At 35.9% G+C, this 18,355-nt stretch overlaps 1 protein-coding gene across 3 annotated transcripts in view; it reads left to right on the top strand.

Annotated features, from left to right (window-relative positions):
- Positions 1 to 17,659, top strand: part of LOC138709101 (WD repeat-containing protein 46) — a 33,198-nt gene extending 15,539 nt beyond the window's left edge. For 2 of the 3 annotated variants that reach the window (XM_069839634.1, XM_069839637.1), the window contains exons 8-13: positions 408 to 564; positions 3,026 to 3,177; positions 7,133 to 7,223; positions 8,746 to 8,841; positions 9,010 to 9,120; positions 17,306 to 17,659. In XM_069839634.1, coding sequence (XP_069695735.1) covers positions 408 to 564; positions 3,026 to 3,177; positions 7,133 to 7,223; positions 8,746 to 8,841; positions 9,010 to 9,120; positions 17,306 to 17,446 — 748 coding nt within the window. In that variant the 3' untranslated portion in view covers positions 17,447 to 17,659. Of the gene's footprint in view, positions 1 to 407; positions 565 to 3,025; positions 3,178 to 7,128; positions 7,224 to 8,745; positions 8,842 to 9,009; positions 9,121 to 17,305 lie in introns of all 3 variants that reach the window. The other variant, XM_069839636.1, reaches the window with a different exon arrangement.
- The last annotated feature ends 696 nt before the right edge of the window (positions 17,660 to 18,355 follow it).

Here is an 18,355-nt window from a genome sequence, read left to right as displayed (position 1 = left end):
ATATGTTTCTGTGTGTAATAGATTCTACATATTTAGATACTGGCATGTACTTGCATGTGATATAATTGTCTGTCTGTTATAAGTTATATGTATTCGTTAATAACATTTGTGTATGACTTGAGGCTTTCCCGGCGTTTGATGTAGAATAACTCTTCTCGGGTTCTCAGCCAGGTGAGTTGGAGATTAGCTAATCTCCAACTCACCTGGCTGAGAACCCGAGAAGAGTTATTCAACATTTGTGTACTTATTTGTATCTGAAATGTATATAATTATAACCCTAATATACCTTATTGTAAAATAGTGTTAAATAAATTTGGATATTCAGAAAAAAAAATCTGTATTATATAATTAGCTTCCTTAGAAGACAGTAAATTTAGTTTATTGTGTTTGTGTTCATCTTATTCCAGGTATATGGCAACTTCTTCTGTGGACAGAAGTCTGAAGATCTGGGATGTTCGAAACCTGGAAGGCCCACTTCAAGAATATAAGTTGCATGCTGTTGCATCCAACCTTGCATTCAGTCAGAGAGGCTTATTGGCTGTTGGAATGGGCAATGTTGTAGAGGTATAATAAGAATATCTATTGAGCATTTCATTGCATCCTTAGCTTTCCTTTGAAGTCTGTCATATTTTAATAATTTAATAGTATTGCAGCTGCTCTTACAACTTGATGTGTATATTCATTTGATAGATACGGTATTTACTCACATATAAGAACTCTTTTTTTTTTTCTTCTTCCTTTTTCGATTTTCAGTACCAAAAATATTGAGGAAGGTTAACATGTGCATATCTTAAAAAAAAAAAAATTAGTAGGGAATCAAAACTATAAAATAACTGATAAATATACAACATCCCTGAACATATATTGCAAGACAATTAATTTATTATAATAAAAAAAATATAGACCATAACCTATACCAGTAGCATAAGAGAAAATTATGTAGAGATGTCATTGTGAATGCCTTGTTTTTACATGAAATATTTTCAGTCATCTTGCCACAGAACTCCAAATGGTGAGAATCATAGACTGATTGTATTATTATTATTATTATTATTATTATTATTATTATTATTATTATTAATATTATTATTATTATTATTATTGTTGTTGTTGTTGTCGTCGTCGTCGTCGTCGTCATCGTCATTGATCATATTGTTCAAAGAAGTGTATCATTATCAGATGATAGACAACATTAAGATACAAGGTGTCCCATTTATCTTGTGCACCTATTATACCTTTTTTTATTTGGATAGGTATTGGAATTTTTGTTTTTGAGCTTTATGTTAGAATGAGGGGCTAACTTGAGTGTGAAGATTTGGTGCATGTAACTACATTATGGTACAAGATACACGTGACGTCATCAATTTTTCAAATAGCACTACATATTTTAATCATGTTACATTGATTACATACATTAAGACGAGTTCAAAAAACGTACTTCCAATGTGATATTATTATGCTTTGAGAGTCACAGAAGATGTTCCAAATGGTGACCATTCACATTAATGCACATTCGAAGGTATTCCCTGAAAGACTGTATGACTGCCCTGCATGTTGCTGGCCAAATGGACACACAAGCCTGTCGAATCCGTTGCTGCATGTCATCTGGTGTTGTCAGAATGTTCTGGTACACACTGTCCTTTACAGTTCCTTCCCCACAGGAAGAAGCCGAGTGGCGACAGGGTCCGGAGAACGTGCAGGCCCCTGTACGTGGATTGTGGTGTCGACAGTTGTGGTTTGTTTGCATGTTAAGACAGCAAACACACAACACACGACGTGTACGGACGTCAGTCGTCTTTCGTTTTGTGTAAGTTAATGCACAAGATGAATGGGGGCACCACAACAAACGGCACATTCTGATGTCATTCATTTTGCATTTTGTTGTTATTGATTGGGAAGGTGACATTGTGATACAATTTTGAACTCGTCTTAATGTGTGTAATCAATGTAACATGATTAAAATATGTAGTGCTATTTGAAAAATTGATGATGTCACGTGTATCTTGTACCATAATGTAGTTACATGTACCAAATCTCTATACTCACGTTAGCCCCTCGTACTAACATAACTCTCAAAAACAAAAATTCCAATACCTGTCCAAACAAAAAAGTTATAATAAATGCACAAGATAAATGGGACATCCTGTATAGCGGTATGGATCATGTACAGAGTTTAAGGGGAAAACAGAAAATTGGGAAGATTGGAGATTGCTGAGATTGCTATGTTTACAGTGAAAGACCTGTCCTTCGGCAGAAAACTGAGTGAATGAAATGAAAGTGAAAGTTTCATTATGTTTATTTTAATATGTATTGCTTTAGAAGAATGCTTTGAATAGCAAGGATTATTCACTATTACTGTATTTACTCACGTAATAGACACACTTTTTTCATGATTTTTGTTGCGTATTATATGCAGGGGAAAATTTTTAGGAAAAAAATCATAATTACCTGACATACCACGTAATAAATCACAGCTGGTTTCTACATTGGTCATTCGAGTAATATTGAAAATGATCGATTGTGTAACTTCGAGAGCATCAATATATCGAACTCTTACAAGCAGTAATAATGTAAAGTGCGAAACATATGAAATGAATAAAAAATGTAGTTAGCATGACCTAAAACTGAATACAAATAAAGCAAAAACTGGGTATACTTTGTGAAGGTAACACTGTCACTGTTCTTATTTTAATCACTATCGGTACTAGTTTAGCATCACTGTCATCCTCTACTGCAGCATCACTTCCATCATACTCTACTGCATATCACTTTGATCATCGTCATTCTCACACAGATAGCAATTGAAAATATAATGCGTCCATTATGCAGGTATTTTTTTCCCCTACACATTACTGTCAAAAATTGGGGTGCGTACATTAAGCGATAACATCTATTAAATCTATTACGCAAGTAAATACAGTGATTAGTCAGGTGAACTGGCCCTAGCGAGTGTTCCTTGATTTTTTTAATAAATCAACATGACTAGCCCACTGTTGTGTTTGAGTTAATAGGTGTTAATTTTTAGGTTTATAGAGATTGCTGTGTGAAACCTGCTGTTCGACCATATTTGAAACATAAGATGAGTAAGAGGATAGGAAACCTACAATTCTGTCCTTATGAGGATGTTTTGGGTGTTGCAACAGGAGGTGGCTTCACTAGTTTAATCATTCCAGGCAAGTAATACAAGTACTCGAATGACTTTCTTTTGTCTCATCACATCATCATTTCCATCCACATTCACAAGAAATTAGTACAATAGCAAACTGATATCAGTACCTAGAAGATTAAGTCAATTTAGTGACGATAACTTTTATTTTGTTAACAATTACGTAGCATAATCATTTTAAAATAAGTTTTTAGTGCTCAAACCAACACTGCTTTTATTTTATTTTATTCCCCCTCCCCCAATAAATTACATTTCATTTTATATTATTATATCAACAAGACAAAGAATGCCATTAATAAATGTGGACAATACCATGAAAAAACATAAATAAAGAAATAAAATGTTCTTAATATTTCTTGAAGCTGAAAATAGTGCACACAACAGTCAAGGCAGAATGTTGATATCTGTGAATTCATTTCATGCTTAGATATGAATATTTGTTCCTTATCAGTATAATGCCTTAATATGAGGCGCATCCAGAAAGTAAGTTTCCCGATTTTTTCCCCTTGAAAGTAAACGTAATTAGCCGTGTCAATTGCGCATGCGTAACAGATCTATGACGTATTAATCCTATGCCAGCCGGACAGGTCCCGCCTGGTGCCAGTAGCGTGGCAGCAGTGGTCCGAAATGGAAGCTCTTATTCTTCTCCCGCCACCTGCGAGGTTCAGTCGGTGATAAAGTTCTTTAATGCACAAACCATTGCACCAATTGAAATTCATCAGCAGCTCTGTCAGGTCTATGGGCCGAACATCATGAGTAAGCAGATGGTGCGTCGCTGGTGTAGGTAGTTTTCCAAAGGTCGTCAAAGTGTCCATGATGAAGAGCGCAGTGGGCGACCGTCCCTCATCAATGATGATCGTGTTGAGCTGGTGCGGCAGTGCATCATGGAGAACCGTCACTTCACGATTACGGAGCTAAGCAGCCATTTTCCACAGATATCGCGATCCTTGTTGCATGAGATTGTCACTAAGCACCTGCTGTTCAAAAAAGTGTGTGCCAGGTGGGTGCCAAAAAACCTGACACCCGAACACAAAATGCAACATTTAGGAGCAGCACTGACATTTCTACAACGGTATCACGATGATGGCGACTAGTTCCTCGACAGGATCGTCACGGGCGATGAGACTTGGATTTCGCACTTCACCCTGGAAACCAAGCAGCAGTCAATGCATTGGCGGCATAGTGGATCTCCGGTCAGGACGAAATTCAAACAGACGCTGTCGGTACGGAAAGTGATGTGCACGGTGTTCTGGGACAGGAAGGACATTCTGCTCATTGACTTCCTTCCAAGAGGTGAAACAATGAACGCTGACCGTTACTGTGAAACACTGCGAAAATTGCGACGTGCCATTCAAAACAAGAGGCGTGCAGGTGTTGTGCTCCTCCATGACAATGCTCGTCCACATACAGCTCAGCGCACAGCAGCTGTTTTGACGGAATTTGGCTGGGAGTTGTTTGATCATCCACCCTACAGTCCTGATCTTGCTCCCAGCGATTTTCACGTTTTCTTGCACCTCAATAAATTCCTGTCCTCTGGTGAGCATTTTGGCAATGACGAAGAGCTAAAGACGTCTGTCACACACTGGTTCCATTCACAGGCGGCAAAGTTCTACGACAGAGGGATACAAAAGTTGATCCCACGATATGACAAGTGTCTCAATTCTGATGGTGGCTATGTTGAAAAATAGCTGAAACATTGCTGTACCTGTTGCCAATAAATGTTTTCCTGAAAGTGTGTGTTCTTTTTTTTTTTTTAATAGGGAAACTTACTTTCTGGATGAGCCTCGTATGTTCTCATATATGGAAGCCTGACATGCTGTCGTGAGTGTCATTCCACATGTCTGTCTTGAGAAAAATAAAAAGGTCCAGTCCATCACTTTGGAGTAGAGTGGTCAACATGTTTGATTGCAAAACCAGTGGGCCCAAGGTCAAATCGTGGTTGGTACAAATTGCCTGGTTGAGGTTTTTTCCAGGGTTTTCTCTCAATTCATTATGAGCAAATGCTGGGTAACTGGTGCTGGACCCTGGGCTCATTTCACTAACATTATCACCTTCATCCTCATCCATCCTGCATACTATCATACCTATGTCATCCTACTGTATGGGACTAAGAGAATCCGACCAAATGTGTACCCCAACTTCAGAACAAGATTCTCCATAATTGTCAAAAAGTGGGAACACAAATGACTATACACCAATATGTGCAAATATGTTAGCAAAAAAAAAGTACATGTATGTATGTATGCCTTAAAAGGAAGAATATTTATTGAAGTATTAAGGCAGTCATATTCTTGTATTTTAAAAATGTCTCTTAATTTACATCTCTTCATTTTGCAGTACAGTAAAACCTGTATTAAATGACCACTGCTGGTTCCATGAAAAATTGGTCTTTCAGAGGGGTGGTCTCTCAATAGGGGAAGTTATTTTACACAAATAATGGATTACGGCGTTTCTGTGTTAATCAAATAAAAACATATAAAATATTGCTAACAATAAAAGATTGAAATCAGAACTTTATTTCTTATTTTACGTTATTTTTCCAATTTTCTCCTTCAATTCCCTTCACAAAATCATAAATTGAACTCTGCTCAACTTTTTTACATTTCCTTTTTATGCTTAACTTTTTTACATTTTCTTTTTACAATCTCATTTTCAAAACTATTCATTAACATGTTAAGATGTTCATGTATATGTTATCTATTCATACAGTCTTTCAGTGGTGCTGATTGTTGAGTTAATTTAATATTACGTAAGGCTTGTTCTAGTCACAGTTTTTCGGGTTGAAATTATCTCTTGACTTCATTCTCGTCATCTGTGGGTTGATCACCGAATTTGTTTCCAATAAATACATTTGAATGAATTTACGAATACATAACTCAATTGAACAAAATTCCAAACCTGTTCCAAACATTTGTGATCGATTTCTGTAAAATGTATCAATCAATGTTCCCATCATTTCAGTGTGGAACTTAGGGCTCTCAGAAAACTCCTCCATCTGACTCTGTTCCTGGCAAGCTCATTGATGTCTCCCCACGTTCTTTGTTTTAAGATCAAATGTCATCATTATAGAATCCGTCCATTTTATGCTATTAAGATTTCAAAATTCACTTAATTTAAGGTGAATAGGTGATTAGCTTATTGCACCTAATTCTGGAGTTGAAGCTGCCAACTTTTAGCATCCAGACCTGCTTCTAGATGTACTGAGATTGGGTTGGGCATTTCCTGCCTAAACCCATATGATTTGGTTATATCACCAATACTTGGTCCCTGGTGGAACTTTTGTCACTGATTAACAGTGTCAACCCCCAATGACAAGAATGCATCCACCAGGAATTGCCCAGGTGTTTAGTTACAGTGTACAAAGTATAGAACACCATTTTAGTGTTTGCAGGAGTACATTGCAATCACTTGTGTATATCGATATCTCAATTGAAATTAAGCTTGCAGAAATGTTACTGTGCATTTGCATATGAAAATTGTAAATTTAATTACAGTGCTTAGAAATATGTTGTTATGATTTTGTGAAAATATTTTGTGTTTGCAAACATCTGTTGTTAGTGTATACGAGTATGTTTGCTAATAGTAAATTTAATGAACATTAATAATATGTAAATATAATGTAGTTAAGTAACTTAAGAGTATGCATTTTTAGATCATGTGAATGTGATCAGAAATAATAGACTTTTGGGTATTTCACCGTGTCCTGGGACTGAACATTTCAGAATTACATGAATTGATGCTGGATCTTATGTGTAGTTCTGAAACATTGGAAATGTTAAGTTCCAAGATACAGTTGAATACCCAAAAGTCTATTTCTGACCTAAGAGTGTTTCAGTTTCTAGTCTCTGCACTTTTTTCTTTTAAGAAAAACCTGCATTTAAGAAAAAAATATTTAGTCCTCCAGAAATTCGTTAAAAGAGGGGGGGTTTTACTCTATATGTTATTTCTTTGTTCAATTACAGGAAGTGGTGAACCAAATTATGATGCTCTGGAGAGCAATCCCTTCCAGACCAAACAACAGAGAAGAGAGGCTGAAGTAAAAGCATTGTTAGACAAGGTAGGAATTCTTACACAGTTTGAAAACTGTGAAGTGTACTAATTTACTTTTTGTATATAGTGAAAGATCATGTAATCTTCTTAAAAATTTACACTGCTTTGAACTATAAAGAGCTTAAAATGATGTAATAAAGAGTGGTGTGATTTAGTTAGGCCATACATAGTAGGAGTTGAATATTGATTGTTAGGCAACTTTGTGCAAATTATACAGTGTATCCAGCTTTTCATTATTTCATTACTTCAAAAGTATTTTTGATATTTACACTCAGTTTGCTTCTATGGGTAGGGTAACTCAAAATGTTTTTACATACCTAATACACCTTGATATGTGCATCATTAGAGGCGCGGCAGACGTCCAATCTGTATTCCATCTCTCTCCATGTGTTTTGCAGCATTGCAGGTGTAACATTTGCGACAGGCGCAACAATGCGATGGTGCAGATCTGGTTGTGTTTGTTAACCTTGCCGGAAGTGTAGAATGGCTTGTCTTCAGGTTTGATTTGATGACGACTCTGAAGTTTGTATGCCTATAGGTGCAACCTTTTATGGACAACATTGTGCACTGTCGAACGAATAAATTTAGCTCCCTACTTGCTCGTCAGATTGATTTACGGGGGCTCCGCTGGAAAGACGTACGGATCAATTCGACATCAGCCACTGGAACAGCACGCTTGGTGTGGTGGCCTGACTTTGAAACCAAACTCCCAGTTTCACGAAGCCATCTGTCCCATTTATTGATGATGGAACATCGTCAGTTGGTCGCAGTTGATATTCACGCCGAAATCGACGTTGTACCTGCGTAACAGATTTCAACTCCGCGAGAGAAAGCACACAGAATGCCTTTTGCTGTGGAGTCCACATGGTTACTGATGCTAATTGACTATTTCCGCGAACGACGTAGTTTGCGCATGTGATGTACACTCCCACCATGCAAACACAGGAAACATTTTGAGTTACCCTACCCATAGAAGCAAACCGAGTGTAAATATCAACAATACTTTTCAAGTAATAAAATAATGAAATGTTATACGTTTAAGCCGGACACAGTGTATGTTGCACAATTTTGTCTCATTTTTAGCACTTTCATTTTATGTACAGTGGACACAAGATATCTCCGACCCTGCCCTACATCACAGACAAGGGAGGGTGAGATAAGGAGGAACAAACAAGTGATATTGTTGCTCTGATTGTTATGTGTGCATGTTAAAACTTAAAACGTACATTACTCGCTGCTCTATATGTTGCTCCTTCCAGTGAAGTAAATAGTCTGACAGTGAGCAGATGTTTTTAATTTCAAATGTATGAAGAACTTGTTTATGTACTAATAATTTTGCTACAACTAACCGTATCTCTCTTCCCAAGAATCAAAATCGTTATTGTAACACTTGTCAGGCTTGGAGATGTCTTGTGACCACTGTATATTGCACGATATTTTGTGTAAAGTTTTTGTTGTGTAAGAAATACATTTGATGAATATAATGTAAGTTTTCAGCATGAGTTCATAGTTTGTTCCTTTCTTTATAGATTCAACCTGAATTCATAACATTGGATCCAACAGTAATTACTGATGTAGATATTCCAACCCTGAAGGATAAAGTGGAAGCTAAAAAGAAGCTGCTAGTAAGTTGTAATTTTAATATATGCACTGTCTGCAATAAAATGAAATTTCGTTCAAGAATAATGTAGCTGTGACTTGCATAAAGATAATATGGTTAAATATTTGCATGACATGTTCAATTTGTACTGTGAACTGTTTACTATTTTCTCTAAATATTATGTTTATTGCAGTTCGTGAAACCACCAAAGATTGATTTCCAGCCTCGCAATAAAAGTGGTAAAAAGAAAGGTGCTGTGAAAGCAGCACAGACAAAGAAAATTGTCCAGGAAGAACATAGAAAGGTGAGTACATTAACATGGATATTTTTGAAAAGATTCATCTTGTAAACATCTGTGTACCAAATAATTTGTAGGCCGAACAGTTATGTTCAAATAAGTGTAAAGATATGATCACACGTCGCTACTTTTGCAGCGCTGCATTACAAAAATCTGCACAACTCTCATACTGCGACGTATGAACAACAGTGCAACCCGAAAAATAGCAGCTGCCGAACCTGCTGCCCGCTACTTTTTCATGCTGTGTGCAGGGTTCTCAGGGTTGCAGCCGCAGCATTTTTGATATCAGTTTTTTTTTTTTAACTTTTGCTGTGGTTGCGACCATTGTTGCCATCCAAATGTGCCAACGATACTTTTATTATTTGGATATATTTTAATGTTAGATGTGATGAAAATAAATGATTTGTAACAGTTACTAAATGTACAACACAGTCAGAGTATATTTGCTGATGATGCAATTCATTTTTTAAATTTTCCTTAATGTAGCTTCAAACAGGAGGGTTGGCAACATTGATTATGTGAATATGCTGTTGGTTATCATTTACGTATATAGGCGTTTTTAATAGCTTTATAGTAAAAATAATGCCAATTTCTGAATATTACTTAGGACAAAAGCGATTATTCTTCAGAATGGTGTGTCGTGAAATCTGGAATTCAACAAGGATCAGTTCTCGGACCTTTACTCTTCATGATGTATATTAATGACGTGACTAATATGATAAAACACTGCAGATACCATATGTATGCTGACGACTTGCAAATTTATTTGCATTTCCACCCTGACGAGACTAGTGACGCAGTAAACAAAATAAACGAAGACTGAATTCGATTTCACTGTGGGCACACAAATTTGTATTAAGGCTAAATCCAGAGAAATCGCAAGCAATCGTAATGGGACATAATCGTCTACGAAGCACTCTTGATAGTAGTACTATACCACATATAATATTGAATGGGATTATTGTTAAATACAGTGAAACAGTTTAAAATCTTGGCATTTTTATGGATAGCGATCTAAATTGGAACACTCAAGTAACACACATTTGCAAAAAAATATTTTCTCAACTTCACTCCTTGTTCCATATGAAAGAATTTCTACCACTTAGTCTAAAAAAGAATCTTATTCAGACGCTTGTAATGCCCCATTTTGATTATTGCGATACCTTGCTAACTAATGTAAGTTCACTCTTAGCTGAGAGACTACAACGTGTTCATAATGTGTGCATACAATTCATCTGCAATGCTCGTAAATTTGACCATAAAACACCTTCCCTCCAGTTACTTTCATGGGTGCGTCTGAAGGAACGAAGACCAATACATTCACTGTCTCTTCTGTTTAGAACCATGCATACTTCTACTCCGAATTATCTGTTATCGCGCTTTCAATTTTTTACAACTCTTCGAAACCGACATCAAGCACTTCTTTCTATCCCTCATCATAGAACGTCTTTATACTCATCTTCTATACTGTAGAAATACCTCGCCTCTGGAATTCGTTACCTAATGACGTCAGGGACTGCCGAACTTTATCACAATTCAAAATTAATTTGGAAAATTTTGTCTTAGTTAATGTTTTTAGGTATTGCTAGAAGTATTGATTTGTGTTTCTTTTTTCTTTTTCTTAATCTAGATTAAAATTGTAAGTTTCTTGTTTATGTTAGTTAATTAGTTAGGATACAATTAATTATGATACTTAATCACTCATTTAAAGTTTGTGTGACTGCAACCTGTGTATATTTTTGTGTGGCTTTACTTTGTTTATAGTGTTTTTTTCTCTCTCTCTTTATTTTTTGTGTAGCTTTAATTTGTATATAGTGTATTTTTTTCTGTTTATTTCTATTATTGTATTTGTATTCCTGGTGTTGTGGAAGAGAAGGCCTGATGGCCTTAACTACGCCAGAATAAATAGAATAAATAAATAAATGAATAATAAATGCCTAATAAATGCCTAAAAAAAAAGCAAATAATAGATAAGTAAGCTATCGCATGAGTTTCATAATAATGCGAACATAACCACGAAATGTATATTGAGAAGTCAACATGGAGCTGGAAACCTGCAGCTAGACTGTAGCTGCAAAAGTAGCACCTTGTATGTGAACAGACTCGCAACCTCCAGTTGCAACTTTTGCAACACTTGGGTTGCGCAGCTGTAGTACAAAAGTTGCACAGCAAAAGTAGCGACGTGTGACCATACCTTAAAATTAGTTTAAACAGTTTAATAGCTGTTCCATGTTATTTAATCCCCTGTATTAAATTTTGTCGATAAAAACTGATTAATTATAAATTTTCGATTGAAATCCAAGTGGAATACTCTTATCCATCGTTCTCATTACTACTGATATATTATGTAATGACCAGACAGTAGATTTTCGGTTCCGATACTGAATATTAGGTATACATCAGTTGCAGTGAGGCCATTGAACTCATGCTCTCTGCATACACCACGGAACATGACATCTTATTGCTGTGCAGGGACTGAAAATCCGCTATCTGGTAATGACTGAAGTATTGTATACTTCGTCATCAAGAATACAATAATCATACAGAGTATTTAATAGCTTTCAAGGCTGTCAGAGTGCAATTCTTTACTGTGAAAGCTCAGGCATAATAATTGCAGAGTGAAATAGACACTGAATCACACCAGTCAGGTTTAGAATTTGTTACTGAGTTGACATGTTACTCACTTGTTGTTAAAATTGTTATCATTATGCGTAAGTTCACTGTTAGTTATGCCACAACATTAGTATAGTCTACAACAAAGAGTTCTTCTGTACTACAGTGGCGTATACTGGTTAAAGGGTTTGGGCTACCACTGACCCTATTATTACACAAAATATATTTTAAAATCCCTATAATAAAATTCCTTACATATTTATGTGAATTCCAGACGTCTTTATTGGGACGAAAATACGTTGATGACTTCGTCCTTGAAATTACAGTTGGGCCACTTGCAAAGTTTCTGTAGAAATGACTTTTCAATGGATATTAGTGCCAAGCCGGATAAACGTTCTTGTGTATGAGTTGATCTACAGTAGGATTTTATTCTCTTCAACGCAGAAAATGTTCTTTCTACCGATGCTGACGTAGCTGGTATTGTCACAATTAATGTTGCCAATTTGAGGACTTCAGGAATAACTTGGTTCAGCTGGTTTTCATATATGGCAGATAATATTTCATGGATAGGTTTGTTCGAAAAATCAAAGACTTCTGCTGAATATATTACACTTAATTCATTTTTCAAACATACTTGATCAAAGTGACTGTTATAGGACTGAAATAATTTGTTTAGTGCCTCATTCGGGAAGTTTTCTCTATAAGCAGAAAATTTTGAGAATCTAGAAGATGTGTGAACTGAAGCTTTCCATAATCAGAAAATCTATCAGTAATTTCCATGTGCATACGATCTAGTATGCTGTAGTACAGCTGCCTGTATTTCAATTCATCATCTCCTTTTCTTCGCTTTAATGGTGGTTCCATTGTATTGGCTAAAGAATTTTCATTTTCCATATTACTCCATATGGACGGAAACCCACTACGTCTGAACTCAGATATAGTATTTTTTTTTTAACTTTGATACCTCTTGCAAGTAGTATGCTATGTCTAGACTTTTTGTCTGAAGAATATTGTAGAGCACATCTGTATGTGCGAACACTCTAGCATAGACTTCAAGAAGAAATATATTCTGAAACTGTGTGAAAAAATTCAAATATCCTCGAGCCTGCACATTTACAGCATCATCCTAGTTTTCTTCAGAGTCATTACAAATGATATTTTTAAAGACAGCAGTCCGTTTTTCTCTGTATTCCTTTACTGTATTTACAAGCCGAGATGTAAAATTCAATCTAGTTGGTGCTACTTTTGGGAGTTTCTTGTTCATAAATTCCTTCAGTTTTCTGATCTTTTAGGAGATGATGGGAAAAATGCAGCTAAACCCGACAGTGTTTTGAAAAAAATGCGGCATTCTGGAATGGATGAAGTAGTTTGTTGCAAAACTAAATTGAGAACATGGCTGTAACAATGGACAAATAGTGCTTGAGGATACTTTTCTTGAACTTTTGTTTTTAAGCCATTAATATTTCCCACCATAACTGAAGCACCATCGTATGTCTGCGCAATTAACTTATTGCCGACATTGTATTCTGCTATAACACCTTCCACATGCTGAAACAAAGCAGCAGCAGTTTTGTCCAAACTGACATTTGTGAATCCTATAAACCATTCTTGAACATTGGCAGTACTGTCGACGTATCTTAAAACAGTGGACAATTGACTCTGATTAGAGCAGTAACTTGTTTCATCAACAACAATGGCCACAAAAGGTTTTATGTTCTTTATCATAACCCCACTTATAGCAAATATTAAGTCATTGTGAATTGCGAGAGAAGTACCACGAAATACTGTTCAACTCTCAAGATGATTGGCCAGTAAATGGTCAAATTCACTTAAGGAACTTAAATATTCAATATAATTTCCTATATTGTCTGATTCCACACTCTCGTTATGACCCCGAAAAGCTAATTCTTGTTTTCCTAGAAAGCAGACTGCGTTAATAAGATGCAGTAAAATCTCCCGATTTTTTTTTCACAAGAGCATTGTGTTGGTTGATGTGTAGAGCTTTTTGCTTATCTAGCTGTAAATCAATTCTTGTCTTCCCAAAGTTTGCAAAGTTCATGCTACTACAAATATGAGCTTTTGATTTGTCGTATTCTAGGACTGCTTTTCGAAGGGAGTTCATATTAGAAAACCCCTCTTTTGACCACACATTAGTTTCGCGGCTAAATAACAAACATGACCAGCAAAATAGTTTAGACAGTTTAGAAGTACCACACAACCAATTCCACTTACCATATGATGTTGAAGTGAAATGGCGTGTGTACTCTCGCTGTTTTTCTTTTACGTCCATGGACAAATTTAACTCAGGAGTTGGTCTTTCCATTTTCACAATTTCAACTTTCTCGTTGTTATGTACGATGGTTAAAAGGCACTTTTAATAAGCCTTCTATTACACAGTCATTTTCAACACAAACCTCTCCAGAAACTTGTTCTGCCATATTCTTCACAATATCACTTAATTGGGAAATTAAAAACTTAATAATTCACAATTAATATAACTCTTAGACACTCGAACAAATCACAGATTTAAAATAATGCACTGCAAGAACACAATCACATTCAATTGCTAGCGTACTAAGCGTATTGCTGTTTCGCGCCTTCGAAGAAACCGATCACGAGAGCGCCAACTCACCCGCCTACACTATACGATAGAAACAGTAGGGAGCAGGGGGGATGGGCAGTTGTGCTACAGGACAGCGTGCACGGTACGGTCACAGGCTACCTCACGTAGCAAGCGGTTTCTCCAGCGATGCTGCCTTGACAACTTGTTTCTTTTCGAGAGCAGAGAGCGCATATAAATCTAACAATTACTTTAATTTTAATTACTATGGTAAAACTAATAATACAAAATTATTCCATTATGTTATATTATAAACTTTTTCTTTTGTAATTTCCTTGGGCTACCGCCGGTAGCCCCGGTAGTCCGCAAAATACGCCCCTGCTGTACTATACATATTAAAAACAAACTCGTGCAAAAAAAATAGTAAAGTGAAGAAAATATTCTGGCAGGCAATCCTGTTCCAGTAAGGAAACTGTTTGTAATCTTATTAAAAGTTATGGCAAACAGAATCTCTTAATGACAAAATATCTGTTACCAGAAGCAGAGTTCTATGGAACTAATATTAGGAAATAAGTGAATAACAGAACATACAGTCAACTCTGGGTATAGTGAACCTGGTTATAGTGAACCTAAATCGTTGGTCCCAACCTGCATACATTATAAAGTACATTAATATTTCCGTTTATAATGAACCTTCACTTCGGTTATAGTGAACCTAAAACTAGAACTTTTCCAAGAAAATGTAATTTTAAAATGGCCAAAATGGTAATTTAGGAAACCCTTTCGCCTATAAACTTTCAAGAATATGTTCAGAACAAAATCTCAAACCTTCTACATGTTATGTGCATTGAAAGACAGCTTCCTGCTTGAAACATGTTAAAGAGAATAGTGTATGCAGTGAGGGAGAAAGGAAGGATTAGTTCTGACTCCTTTGAAAGAGGTTATTCGAAGAATAGGAAGAGAAAGTGTTTTCTTTTGTAAATGGGAGTAGAGTAATGACCAAAGAGTAAATACAAGAAGGATTAGTGTATAATGGTCCTCAACCCTTCCTCCCGCATCTTTATAAAAGTGAACCTGGGCAAATTCCAAGGCCGAGTACACAGTAGCATACCTCTAGTGGGAAGAGGTGCGAAATCGGCCAGTGCATACTACCTACATGATTAGATTAAATTCAAGTTTCTAACTGTGAACATCAGAATGTCGAAGCGTAAAGTGTTTAAGTTGGAAGATAAAGCGAACATTATTACTGATATTGAACGTGGTCTGTCCCAAGTGGACATTAATATTGTATGTATAGCAACGTCAATAGTATAAAAACAAACCCTTCAGTTTTAGTGAACCTCGGATATAGTGAATGAAATATGCTGGTCCGCAGAGGTTCACTATAACCGAAGTTGGCTGACTCCAAAAAATCTCTCTGTTGGCTTGCTCAGGAAACAGACGTTTCAAAATCCTCAACAAGAATTGTCATTGTACTGCTTAAATTAAAGCCTCATGGGGGAAGAAATTTTCTCATGAAATTTTATGGGACAGGTGTCTACCCAGCATTGTGATGCACTTGGGGAGCTATGATAGGTAATGAAATCCAATTGTGAAAACCAGCTATAATGGCTGGAGAGATCATTGTGCTAACCACACAATACCTCCATTCTGGTTGGATGATCGTCCACCTCTGCTTAGGCATGTGAACATGAGGCCAGCAGCCGGCTGGTCGGTCTGGACCCTTCAAGGGCTGTGGTGCCACGGATTATTATTATTATTATTATTATTATTATTATTATTATTATTATTATTATTATTATTATTATTAAATAAAGTGGTTCACGAATTACTACTGCATTATCACGTGAGTAGAGTCCAATTTAGTAACTTGATGATAGAGAGAGTTGCTGTTAGGAGATCGGATCCTGAATGAATCATATTTCCAGATGAAGCATGGTTCGAATTACATGGCCAAAACAATTGGTACTGGAGCACAGAAAACTCTCAGCTTGTGCGTTGAATTTCACTGCATATGAAAAGACTGGTGTGTGGTGCAGTTTGAATGCAAACAGAACATTGAAAGTACGAGTACGACCTATTTTCGAACAACTAATAGGTATTGAATGCAGCAGTCATTCTTTCATTTGAATTCTGCTACTGCACACACTGCTTACGAATCACTATATCTTATTTCAGAAATTTTTGAGGATAGAGTTATCAACACTGGGTTGTGCCCCCCTTGTAGCCCCAATCTTACTCTGTAATTTTTATATGTGGGGAACTTAAAAGGAAAAGTTTATTATAAGATAACTCTCACACAATAGAGGAACTAAAAGAAAGTATCAGTCAAGAAATGCTTTAATCATACCTGAGGAATTTTCTACACAGATGTCAAGAATATGTCTCTGTTGAGGGATATAATTTTCAACAATTCTTGTATCTAGTGCTCATTATTATCAGTTTTAAAAATCACTTTATGCTTTCAGTAACAAAAAGGTTACATTGGGCACTATTATTAGCAGCAACATTAGCTCTCTTTTCCCAGTTGCAAGACGAGATACAGCACAGGCACAGAATAGAGTCTAACTACACTGAATGCTACTAGTTGCTCTGTATGTTATTCTACCCAATTGAAACACACTGCTATTGTTTACCATATTCGTTCGTGTATGTTAAAAAGAAAAGCTAGAAACAAGAATTCTTTATGTAAGCAAAATGTTTCGATAATACATTAAAATACACAGTGATTACGATCTTCATTTTGCACATCTGAATGAAAGTTATCCAGTAATAAGATGTTGACGCCTTCTATGCTTTATGTTGGTAAAAAAAAATGTAAAATTAATAATTGTTATTTAAAAATATTATGTAATGCAATTTCTCTAAATATTTTCAAAATTGTGATTTGTGGAATTGTAAATTTAATATAAAGATAATGCAGGAGAGATGTGCTGTTGCTGCTGATGATGGTATTATTATTATTATTATAATTATTTAGTTATACTACTTTATTAAATGTATATGTTTATTTTGCAGGACTTCGTGAAATCTATGAAACAGACAGGTATAGATGATATTACTACTTCAGGAGATGGTGAGAGTTCTAAGATATCAGTACAAAATGAACATTATAATGTACTAGACAGGTTCAAGCCAAAAAAGAAGAAAAAGAATTAGTAAGAATATTATTGATGCTGAATAAATATCACGTTATAAGCATTGATATGCTATGTAACTTGGTGACATAAACAAGCTGATAAATGTAAACTTGATTCTGTTGGCAGAAAAACAATAATTGTAAACTGTATATCAATATTATATTTTGTACAGTATTTTTATTAATAAAACAAATATCTCTACTTCGCGTGAAATGAGAGCACTTTGCTGTTAGGTTAATTGTTTTTACTGCTGTTTTTCCCTCTATGTTTCAGACTCTCATCATCTACTTCGTTTCATCTGTCTGTCTGTCCATCCGTCGGTCCATCTGACTATTTCCGATCAAGGAGCTGTTTTCAGATATACTAGATGTTATACAGTATTTATACCCTCCTATCTTTCCTTTCTTACTTTCAGTCATGCTTCCGTAAATCTGTTATAACTTATAAATCTTTCATTTGTCATTAGTATGCACCCAAAATATCTTTATTATAATGTTACAAAGAGGCTAATAAGAATATTACCGAAAAATTTGTAATGTGATCTACTGAAACTGTCATTTAAAAGTTTTACTATTTTTTATAATAATTATTTTGCCCGGGTGGTGACGGGATTTTTCTCATCGCCAAACTTCCAGAACAGCCCCGAGGTTCACTCAGCCCCCTGTAAAATTGAGTACCGGTCTTTCCCAGGGGTAAAAGGTGGTCAGAGCATGGTGCCGACCACACCACCTCATTCTAGTGCAGAGGTCACGGAAAGCATGAGGCTCTACTTCCATGGCACCCAAGTGCCTTCATGGCATGTGAAGGGATACCTTTAAAACACTAACATGTTTTTTTTTCTAACTTAGTGCTATGAAGTTTAAGTTAATTCTAACTTTATGTAACTGCGTTTTATCACATACGAATTGTTTCACTTGTTAATGTCTGT

This window comes from Periplaneta americana, chromosome 11 (assembly GCF_040183065.1).
Source record: "Periplaneta americana isolate PAMFEO1 chromosome 11, P.americana_PAMFEO1_priV1, whole genome shotgun sequence".
Taxonomy (NCBI): Eukaryota; Metazoa; Arthropoda; class Insecta; order Blattodea; family Blattidae; genus Periplaneta; species Periplaneta americana.
Note: the sequence above shows the minus strand (reverse complement) of the source record. Positions and strands in the feature narration are given on the sequence as shown.